This window comes from Dipodomys merriami, unplaced genomic scaffold (genome assembly GCF_024711535.1).
Source record: "Dipodomys merriami isolate MVZ:Mamm:240054 unplaced genomic scaffold, mDipMer1.0.p SCAF_30, whole genome shotgun sequence".
NCBI classification, from domain to species: domain Eukaryota; kingdom Metazoa; phylum Chordata; class Mammalia; order Rodentia; family Heteromyidae; genus Dipodomys; species Dipodomys merriami.
In genome coordinates, this window is record NW_027204493.1 from 4,436,802 (window position 1) to 4,448,517 (window position 11,716).

Sequence of the window (11,716 nt, forward strand, 5' to 3'; positions counted from 1 at the left end):
CTTGGTCCATGAGACTCTTACCTCCAATTAACTACCAAAAAAAAGCCAGAAATGGAGGTGTGGCTAAAGCAGTAGAGCAGTAGCTTTGAGCATAAAAGCTCAGGAACAATACTAGACCCTGAGTCAAGCCCCAGAGCTAGCACCAAAAAAAAAAAGTTCTTAAGCTATGAACAGAATAATTTTTGTATTGAACTAGTTGGAAACGAGAGCTCAGTAATTAAAATTTAGACTACCTACATATAGTAAGAAAACATGCTATCTATTGCTGGTAGACTGCGAGGCAATTTTGAGCCCTAATATTATTCCACCAGTGACTTTATTATTACAGTCCCATCTGTAATATTTCTGGCCAAATAACTTTTAATATGTGTGTGTACATATATATATATATATATATATATATGTACACACACACAGATCTGGTAAAACATACTTTTTATGTCAACAACTGGAAACAAAACTTAGGAATATAAAAGGATGCTACCAGCCACACAAAAGATATTGGCTATAGAAATCATGAGAATATTTACTGAAAATAAAAAAGAGAATTGATAGTTTATCATAGATTTTTGTCTTTTAATGGTTAAAGCTGAAATTTTATTTAATATAAAATACACTAGGTTGAAAAGAAATGAGAATCTGAAGGTTATTTTCATCCATTAGTGAAGTAGTCACTTAATACCTACTAGGTGACAAAAGTTATTTTGGAAAAAAGAAGAATTGTATTTTGTTTTGCTTAAAGGCTTTCAGATGGAAAGTGCAGGAACTCAACATAGCTTTCGTAAAGTTGCCAGGTAAAGGCAGGTATATGATAAAGTATCTCCACATAATAATAAAATAATAGAAAATACCTAAAGACTTGTTGTGGAAGAAATATGTAGTATGGAAAGTGATTTCTAAAAATGGTTTAAAGTTCTAAGTCTAGATTATAAAATGTTGAGTGAGCGGATAAATAAAAGTTGATTGTTTTTTTAAATCAGGCTTAACATGCATTGAGTCCCTAGATTTGGTCCCTAGCACTAGAAAGAAAAAATAATTTTCATCATAGTCTCTGTTTCCTGATTAGTTTGTATGGAAAATGGTCTTTTAATAAAAATAGTATTTGAAATTTATTTTCTTATTATGTTATTTTTGTACTTCAAAAATTAAAACATTGATCAAAAAGAATTTTATTGAATGTTCATGGAAGAATGAGTTAAATAACTCAAGGAAGGAACACTTTACTGCAAGAAGAAATTAATGTTTAATATTTTTTGTGTTACATAGGAATGATGATGTCTCAGTATAAACTTTCTCAGAATTCCATGCACAATAGTCCTGCATCTTCCAATTATCAGCAAACCACTATCTCACATAGCCCCTCCAGGTAATATATATATATATATATATATGTATATATTTATGTATATATGTATAATTCATTTATTAAGATCTGTCTTCAGTGGAGAATAGAGTATGTACATTTAGTTAAAGGTGAATTACACATAGTTACTTAATGCTTAGTAATCCTATTAAACACTTGCCTTGTTGTATGTATAAATACCATTTTACTAAGTAGATTTCATATAGATAAAAGAATGTGTGAAAATAGCTGGAGCTCAGGAGTAGAGTGCTTGTCTATTACAAACAAAGTCTTAGGTTCGATTCCTAGCAAAGCCCCAAAACAAACAAAAACTGCCGTGTTTAATATACTAGCATTCTTTAAAGAAATAGAACTTAATTTAGGGACCATTATTTTATATTTCTTAAACTGATTCATGGTTTTATGTGAATAAAGTAAATGAATTGTATCAGTGTTAACTGCTAAGTCTAATTTATAGATTGTGAACTATGAATAGGTTTTGTGTTATTTGACTATTTTGCAAATTTTTCTCTATGCATAGATTTTATGCTATGTTGAAAATGAACTATACAAATTCTGGGGGAAAGGTGTAGGAAGGGAAAAATCTCGGAGAAAATGAGGAAGAGGTGACACTGTTCAAAGAGAAATGTACTCATTACCTGACTTATGTAACTGTAACCCCTCTGTACATCATCTTTATAATAAAAAGAAAAAAAATAGTTGAAAATATAGAATTCTCTGAGCTATTTTATTTTATGGCAGTGAAATTTTAATAGCATGTTTAATCTGTTCCTGATATTCTTTATTTGGGTTTTAGCCGGTTTGTGCCACCACAGACAAGCTCTGGGAACAGATTTATGCCACAACAGAATAGCCCAGTGCCTAGTCCATATGCCCCACAAAGCCCTGCAGGATACATGCCATATTCCCATCCTTCAAGTTACACAACGCATCCACAAATGCAGCAAGGTAAGTTTTTTGGTAATACCAAAACAAATGTAAATCCTAGTAAGATTGTTTTTTAAAGTAATTTTAAAAACACAAACTAAAATACGATACTGTACACTTTTGCCTAACTTTTTGTTATTTTTATTAGATGGCTTAAATTATTAAAAGTACATTACATTTATCATTTGAGAATTTATCATTCAGGAAATGCAGAGAGCAGTATATTTTATCTGTTTGGATTAGGTTATAAGTAAATTAAGAACTATTCTTTTGATTGGGGTTTTTTGTTGTTTTTTTGTTTTATTTGATTTTTTGTTTTTTGGTGCTTGTCCTAGGGCTTGAACTCAGGGCCTGCACGTTGTCCATAAGCTTTTTTGTTGTTGTTGTTCAAGGCTAGTGCTCTACCACTAGAGCCACAGCTCCACTTCTGGCTTGTTTTAGATAATTGGAGACTAGGGTCTCACTGACTTCCTGCCTGGGCAGCTTCAAGCTTCATTCCTCATATATCAGCCTCCTGAGTAGCTATGATTACAAAAATGAGCCACTAGTGCTTAGCTAGTTCTCAGTATCTTAAGGTTGACATTATTGTATCTTTTACAGTTACATTGCCCTTTAATTATTGTATGTCTACTATATTATTGCTAAGATAAATTACTTGTATTTTTTGAGAAATATTTCAGAAAATTAGAAGAAGTAATTTGGTTTTTATCCACTGTATTGTGAAATTTAAATATTTGATCTTCATTGTTAGCTTCTATATGTGTATTCTTGCTTCTCTTTACTTTGTAAAATCAAAACTTTCTTCATTTGTGAACTTTTTAACTTGAAAACTTAATTATCTGTGAAAATAGTCAATTTCTGATTTCCCAACATTAGAAAACAAAATACTAACTAGAGACCATTTTACATGCTAACTCAAGGAGAAGCTATATATAAGCAAATCATAGATTTAGAATGGAAAACTACAAATACCTAAGTGTACATTTAATGAAAGACATATAGATAGGACTTTTGTGAAGAAAATTATAAAACTTAAAGAAGTAATGGAAAACCCTTTAAAAAGTTAAACTCTTTTCTTGGATGGGAAGATACAATATGGATTTCTCAAATCCATAAATTTAGTATAACATTAATAAAATTCCTGAGGAGGGTTGTTGTGAAACTTAAGCTACTTTATAAAATTCTAAAGAAGAGTAAAAGGCTAAGAATAGGCAGCTTGTTGTAATATTAGTACAAACACATAATGTAACACCTAGTGAAGTAGAACATGATGAAACTTGTAGGAATTTTCCCATACCCATGAACAAATAAAAACTTAGTATATAGATCTTAATTAGGGAAAGAATGATTTCTTTAATTAATCTAGCAGAGGCAGTTAGATATCCATTTGGAAAAAAAATAACCTATGCTATACTTAAAAATAATGTATGCAAGAATCATACCAAAAAAAGCAAAATCATAAAACTTTTATAAGAAAATATAGGAGACGGTTTTGCAACTTTGTTTTAAGGAAGAACTCTGATAATATACATGAAGAAAGAATGTTTCACTAATAATGAATAAAATACAAATTAATGTGATTATAGTATAATTTCCCACCCTTAGAATAACAAAAATTATTGCTACAGATATATACTGACAAATACAAGTGGATATTTGGGGGGTTTTGTTTTCCTTGCCAGTTCTGGGGCTTGAAAACAGGACCTGGGCTCTGTCCCTTAGTGCCACTTCCAGCCTTTTCTGTTTATGTGGTACTGAGGAATTGAATCCAGGGCTTCATGCATGCTAGGCAAGCACTCTACCACTAAGCCACATTATAAATAATTTTTATACATTGATTTCATAATCATTAGAATGGCTTGAGTTGTAATACCTACATTTAAGTAATCATATTTATAGGTATTGGTTCCTGGAATTCATGTTCATGTATACAAAGTCCATGTTCAAAAGCATGCATGCATTGCAGTATTGTTTATGACAGCAAAAATTTTAAGCAATCTAAATGTTTCAATACAAAAGTGGGTAAACAAGTTGTACAATTACAACAGAATATGTCATTTATTTAAAACAGATGAATTAAAAACTATAGATATAATAATAGATAAATCTAAATACAATATTGAATCACAAAGCAAAATATAGCAGGATATATAAAAATACCATTTTTGTTTGTTTGTGTGTTTGTTTTTGGTCAGTTGTGGGGCCTGAACTCTGGTCCTGGGCACTGTCCCTAAGCTCTTCAGCTCAAGGCTAGCACTCTACCACTTGAGCCACAGTGCCACTTCCAGCTTTTTCTGCGTATGTGGTACTGAGGAATCAAACCCAGGGCCTCATGTATGTAAGGCAAGCACTCTACCACTGAGCCACTTTCCCAGCCCTAAAAATACTATTTTAAAGTTAATACAGAACAGTGATGTGTTATTTAGGAGTATGTTTATTTACAAGTAAATTACAATGTTATACATTGGATAGTCAACTCTAAAGACAAAATACTCCCTTTTAGGGAATGGGGAGGAGAGAATAAAGGAGGTAAATACACCAATAAAGAGTTTAACCAATCCAGGTGCTGGTTACTCACACCTGTAATCCTAGCTACTGAGGAGGCTGAGATCTGAGGATTGCGGTTCAAAGCCAGCCCAGACAGGAAAGTCTGTGAGACTCTTATTTCTAATAAACCACTCAGAAAACCAGCAGCTGTGCTGTGGATGAAGTGGTGGAGGGCTAACCTTGAGCTGAAGAGCTGATGGAGAGTGCCCAGGCCCAGAGTTCAAGCCCCACGACTGAAAAAAAAAAAAAATAGAGTTTAACCATACTTACATTATGCTTCTTTTGAAAATAGATCTCAATGTCATTTGGCAGAATGTGTAAGATTTGACCAAGTTGAAAATTAGTATATGAGTATTCATTCTGTTATTCTGTATAACCTGTATATAGTTAAAAGGGTTTTGTGAATAATTACACAGTTTACATCATAAACTTTTTTATTCTTATTAATTTCAGCATCGGTATCAAGTCCCATTGTTGCAGGTGGTTTGAGAAACATACATGATAATAAAGTTTCTGGTCCGTTATCTGGCAATTCAGCTAATCATCATGCTGATAATCCCAGACATGGCTCAAGTGACGACTACCTACACATGGTGCACAGGCTAAGTAGTGACGTATGTAATGCATTAGTTATTATTAAGGTAATAAAGTAGCACTAATTATTTTCCAAATACCTAGTATTTTTATTTCACAGTTCAGACGGATATCTACTGTATATAAAAAATTATACTAGGTGCAGAGAATTTCACTATGAATAAAACTCGTCAGCTTTGTCAAGAGCAGCATAAAATTTAAGTTTTACTTTAATACAACTGATATGAAATTAATAACAAGCCTGCAATTATTATCTCGTGGCTCTTTTCCTTCTTATAAGATTTGCTCAAAATTTTTTAATCTTAATAATTAATGTTGCTTTGATACTATTAAAATATTTCCCATGTTGGAAATTTGTCTAATGGATGGAGCTGTATTTTTATGTAACCTGCTTAAATCTAAAGGCTAACTAACAGAGATGACAGTAGACTACTCTCAAGATATATACAACTTTATAGGATGTTTACAGCTCCTTTTGTAGAAATAGTAATCCAAAATGGAGCACACAGTAATACCAATTTTCTTATTCATTGCCATGCTTAGGCTGTTGATTCTTTTGGATACAGTTTCAATTCTTCTAAGATATACCATGAAGAAAACAGGAAAGTGCAGAAGAATTATGCTATTGAATTCCAACACTTTACCTGTCAGTAATTTATGTCATTTATTGGTTCTCTTTAAGATTTCTATATGCCTCTCCTGTTATTCAAGATATAAATTTTATATTCTATTCTTAGGATGGTGATTCTTCAACAATGAGGAATGCTGCATCTTTTCCCTTGAGGTCACCACAGCCTGTGTGCTCCCCTGCTGGAAGTGATGGAACTCCTAAAGGTAATATTGTAACCAACATTACTTAAGCATGTGTTAAGTTTAATAAAGAACTCACACTTCTTAAAGTAGACAGTAAAAGGTTATTTTCTATTGTTTTTCATTGTAGAAAAAATTATGCCTGGATGTAAGCAGATCTAGATAAAGAGGGACTTATATTAATTCTGGTTATTAGTTTATTCATCTCTCAATTCTTTAAATGGCATTAAATTATGAGAGTTTTCAGGTATATCTAGTATCATTCTCCATGATAAATGATCTTTAAAATCACTCTTAAACATTTAAAACTTTTGGCCAGTTTTCTCTACACTTACTCCAAATATTAAAATTCTTTTCGATTGGAACATGGCTAAGTTGGTAGAATGTCAGCCAGTGAGGGAAAGCATCAAATGCTGAGTTCAACTTCCAGGCTCAGACCTAAAACAAATATTAGGTAATATTGCAGTCACTTATTTTCTTCCTACTCTTTCATAGATATTTTGAAAAATATTCTTCTCTCCTTATTTCTCAAGGTTTCTATTAAACTCAGGACCTCATGCTCAGTCCGCTTGCTTGCTTGCTTGCTTGCTTGCTTGCTTGCTTGCTTGCTTGCTTGCTTGCTTGCTTGCTCATCTGGTGATCTAACACTTGAGCCATGCCTCAGCTCTGTTTTTGCTAGTTATTTTGGAGATGGGCTTTTATAGACTTTTCAACCCAGACAGGTTTCAAACTGCAGTCCTCTGCATCTCAGTCTCATGAGTAAATAGGAGATGTTTATCACTGGAGCATGGTTCTATTGTTGTAATGTGTAATTACAATTTTTTGCACTTTTTTCCCTTGGCTATTTAGCATTGATTTCTTTTGGGAAAACTGTTGTCTGCCAAATTACAATTTTTATTTCTAGGCCCTCCCTCATATATTACTGATAATTCAAAATCATTTTCAGAATTATTTTTACTGTGTCTTTCACCATTCTCTTCTCTCAGTGGTACTTTAATCCAAGGTCATCTTGACTTAAAATTTTGAAATTATCATAAAATCATTTCTGTCATTTATCAAGTGGAACCTGCCCTGTTACCTTTCTATATCTCTCACATCTTTCATCACTGCTTATCTAAAATTCTGTTCTTATAGCTCTGAATAGTCTTCCCTAGTATCCTGAAGCTATTAGTGATTTGTTTCTCTCAGAAATAATCCTAAACTAGCTCATGTAGATGAATATTAACTTTCTTTATCTTTGAGTTCCCAAAGAGTACTTTGTATGGTTTTGTCTGTAGTAGACACAAAAGAGTTTGAATTTAAGTCTAGGTTAGAGATATTTAAAAGAATATATTTAAAATTCAGTCTGATAATTTTAATTATTTCTTTTCTGGAAGAAAATACTTCACTTTTCAAAGCTAGCATATGATTAATTTCAAGATATATGATAGCCAGGCACTGATGCTGAGATCTTAGGATCAAGGTTTGAAGCCAACCCTGGCAGAAAAGCTCATGAAACTGTTATCTACAGTTAACCAGCAAAAAAGCCAGAAGTGGAAGTATGGCTCGAGTGGTAGAGTGACAGCCTTGAATGAAAAAGTTAAGCAAAAGTATGAGGCTCTGCATTCAACTCCTATTATTGTCACCACACACACAAAAACAGATAGGTGAGAGTTTCTAAGTATGCCTTTCAAAAACACAGACTAGCCTGCCTCATATGGCAGACTAAAGGTTTGTTTTGTTTTCATAAAAATATTCTAATTAATTTTATCTGGATATTTTCCCAAATTAGAAGTTGAGCCCTTATGAGTCATTTTAATTCTATAAGTGTATGAATTATCAGGGAAGGAAACTCGACTTCTTTTTTTATTTTTATTAATTTATTGTTATTATAGGGGTGATATACAGAGGAGTTATATTTACATAATCAGATAATAAATACATTTCCTTCCATACAGTATTATCTGTTACCTCATTCCCATTCCCTCCCTCCCATCTTTACCCGTGAATTGTATAGCTCACTTTCATTAATGTCCAGTGCATTACACTGCTGCACTTTTTCACCCTTTTTCCTCCACAGACTTCTGTGCTCCCACAGCTATGCACATGAATATATGAGGCATATAAGGTAAAGAATACAGAATCATCAGCAAAAGAAAAAACAAATTAAGAAAAGAGTCCTTTGTTTCCATATCTTTGGAGTTTGTTTCAGTATGTATATTATTTTATACACATATAAAAAGGTGCTTGGGTATTACACCATTATGATTCTTTATCCTCTTTTGGTCTCATTGTATATATCAAGAATCCTGTGTAATTTGTTATCTCTCAGCACATTTTAGATCTAACTTCTGCATATCCGAAAGAACATGTGCCATTTGTGTCTCTGATCTTTGCTTACCTTGTTCTGTATGTTTCCCTGCAAATGACATTACTCTTTCTGATGGCTATGTAAAATTTCACTGTATACAGCACCATTTTTTGGACCCACATATCTATTATGGGGCATCTGGGTTGTTTCTGTATCTTGGCTATTGTGAATAATACAGCAATGAACATGGATGTGTAGGTGTCCTTATATTCTGATTCATGATGCTCAGGGTAGATGCCTAGTGGTATGGCTGGGTCATAGGGAAGGTCTATGTTTGGTGTTTTGAGGAACTTACAGACTGCTTCCCAGAGTGGTTATATTACTTTACATTCCCACCAGCAATGAAGTGTAGGGTTCCATTTTCCCCACATCCCCACCAGCATTTGTTGTTAAAATTCAAAATGTTGGCCAATCTAACTGGGGTATCTCAGGGTTTTGATTTGCATTTCCTTTATGGTCTGGGATGATGAGCATTTCCTCATGTTTCTTTGCCATTCTTACCGCTTCTGAGAAGCTTCTCCTTAGCTCCCTTGCCCATTTAGTAATTGTGAGGGGTTGGTGTCTTGAGCTCCTTGTATATATTGGATAGGCCTCTGTCTGATGTATCTGTGGTAGATCTTTTTGAAATTGGTTGGCTGTCTTTCTAGTTTGGTAATTGAGAGCTTAGCTGTGCAGAAACTTTATTTAATGTAGTTCCACTTGTTGAGTCTCTCTCCTATATGTTGTGCCTACGGGACTTCCTACCTATACCTATAAATTCTAATGTTTCTTTTACAGTAACTTTAGAGTTTTGGGTCTAACATTGAAGTCTTTGATCCACTTTGATGTTAGTGCATGGTGACAAGCAGGGATCACTTTTAGTTTTCTGCATATGGCTGCCCAGTTTTCCCAGCACCAGTTGTTCAAGAGGCTATGTTTTTTCCAATTGTATGTCTTTGGCTGCTTTGTCAAATATCAGATGACTGTAAGCATCTGATTCTTTTTTCTGGGTCTTCTAGTCTGTTCCATTGATCTTCTAGTCTTATTTTTGTGCCAATATGAAGCTGGTTTTGTTATCATGGCTCCATAGAAGAGTTTGAAACCTGATACTGTGATACTTCTCATGTTGCTATTTTGGCCTGGAATTGCTTTGGCTATTCTAGGTTCTTTTGTTGTTCCCTATGAATTTTTGGATTGTTTTCTCGATCTTAGTAAAGCGTACCATTAGGATTTTGACAGGAACTGCATTGTTTATGTGTATCATTTTTGGTAGTATGGCCATTTTCACAATATTGATTCTACCTGTCCATGAACATGAAAGGTCTTGCCATTTCCTGGTGTCCTCTTTGATTTCTTTCTTCAGATTTTTATAATTTTTGCTTAAGTTAATTCCTAGGGTTTTTCTGTTGTTTGTTTGCTTTTTTAAGCAATTTGGGGTCTGATGTCATTTAATTCAGAGGCTTCTTTGCTTTAGTTTGGTTGACCTGTCCTTTGGTGAGAGTAGGATATTAAAATCTACCACTATTATTGAGTCTGTTCTGTTCTATAAGTCCAAAAGTGTTTGATGTATTTAGTTGCTCCATTATTTGATGCATAGATATTAACTACTCTGATTTCCTTTTCATGGATCATTCCCTTTATTTCCATTAATGACCTTCCTTGTCTCTGTATAATTGTAATGAGAAGTCTGTTTTACCAGATATCAAAATGGCTACTCCTGCCTTCTTGCAGGATGCATTTGTGTGGAAGATCTTTTTCTATACCTTCACTTAAGAGTTTGTTTTTATCTTTGTGAGATGGGTCACTTGGAGACAACAAATGGATGGGTCCTGTTTTGTTTTTGTTTTGGTCAGTTGTGGGGCTTGAACTCTGGGGCTGGGTGTTGTCCCTGTGCTCTTCAGCTCAAGGCAGAGTATTCTACCCTTGAGCCACAGCGCCACTTCCTGTTTTTTTGGGATTTTTAAAAAAATCCAATCTGCTATTTTTGTTCTTTTGATTGGGGGTTTGAGTCTGTTAATGTTTTGAGCTACTGTAGAAAGATATGTCATATTTCCTGCCATTTTCTTGATTTCCTATATTTTGTTCCTTTCCTCTTCCCATATTTACTAAACTGATCTTCTAGTCATTTTTGTCTGATGTGGTTTTTTTATTTTGTTTTCTTCAAATTGTAAAGCTCCCTTTAGTATTCTTTATAATGCTGGTTTAGTGTTTATGAATTTCTTTAAATTTTGTTTATCATGGAAGGTTTTAGCTTCACCATCAAATGTAAATGATAGCTTTGCTTGGTATACCAGTTAAGTTGGCAGTTGTTGATCCTCAGGGCTTGGATTATACCATTCCAGACTCTCCATGCGTTGATAGTTTGTGTGGAGAGATCTGTAGTGATTCAGATTTTCTTTCCATCAAAGAAGATGCAGCATCTTCTTTGAGTTTGCAGCATTTAAAATCAATTCCTTGTTTTTCAAGTCTTAACTTCCTCTCCCCCCCAATTGTGGGGCTTAAATTCTGGGCTTGGGTGCTGTCCCTGTGTTGGAAAGATCAAGGCGAGCACTCTACCGCTTGAACCATAGCACCACTTCTGGTTTCTAGTGATGATAAGAGTCTGACGGACTTTGCTGCCTGGGCTGGCTTTGAACCGAGGTCCTCAGATCTCAGTCTCCTGAGTAGCTAGGATTACAGGTGTGAGCCACCGGTGCTCAGCTTCAAGTCTAACATTTTTACTATGATGTGTCTAGAAGTATTTCCTTAAGTCTTGTCTAGTAGGGATTCTATATGCTTCTGTTAGGTTGGTGAAATTTTCTTTTCTCTCTTAAGATTGGGGAACTCTTATTTTTACTGAATAGATTTTCAATGCCTTTAGTATTGAATTCTTCCTACTCGTCCATCCCAATTATGCTTAATTTTGATTTCTCAGCTCAGTCTTCCAAGTCTTAGATTTCCCTTTGGTAACTTCTGAATGTTTTTTCCACACTTTTGATTTTTATATCTCCTCTATTTTTCATGTCATTTGTTCTGTTTCCTATGGCTTTCCCTGTGGCTTGCGCTTCTGAGATCAGTTCTCATAATGTTAATTTCATCTTTTAATGAGGTGTGTAGTATCGCTTCTTTTATGGTTCTTTTGTCCTCCCATTTCTTCTTCAATCTCA

At 34.0% G+C, this 11,716-nt stretch overlaps 1 protein-coding gene across 4 annotated transcripts in view; it reads left to right on the forward strand.

The window, feature by feature from the left end:
• The window catches only part of Nipbl (NIPBL cohesin loading factor), a 186,980-nt gene that overhangs the window by 87,977 nt on the left and 87,287 nt on the right, over window positions 1-11,716 (forward strand). For all 4 annotated transcript variants that reach the window (XM_070041039.1, XM_070041040.1, XM_070041038.1 and 1 more), the window contains 4 exons: window positions 1,267-1,366; window positions 2,160-2,311; window positions 5,291-5,451; window positions 6,169-6,265. In XM_070041039.1, the coding sequence (XP_069897140.1) occupies window positions 1,267-1,366; window positions 2,160-2,311; window positions 5,291-5,451; window positions 6,169-6,265 (510 nt within the window). The remainder of the gene's footprint in view (window positions 1-1,266; window positions 1,367-2,159; window positions 2,312-5,290; window positions 5,452-6,168; window positions 6,266-11,716) is intronic.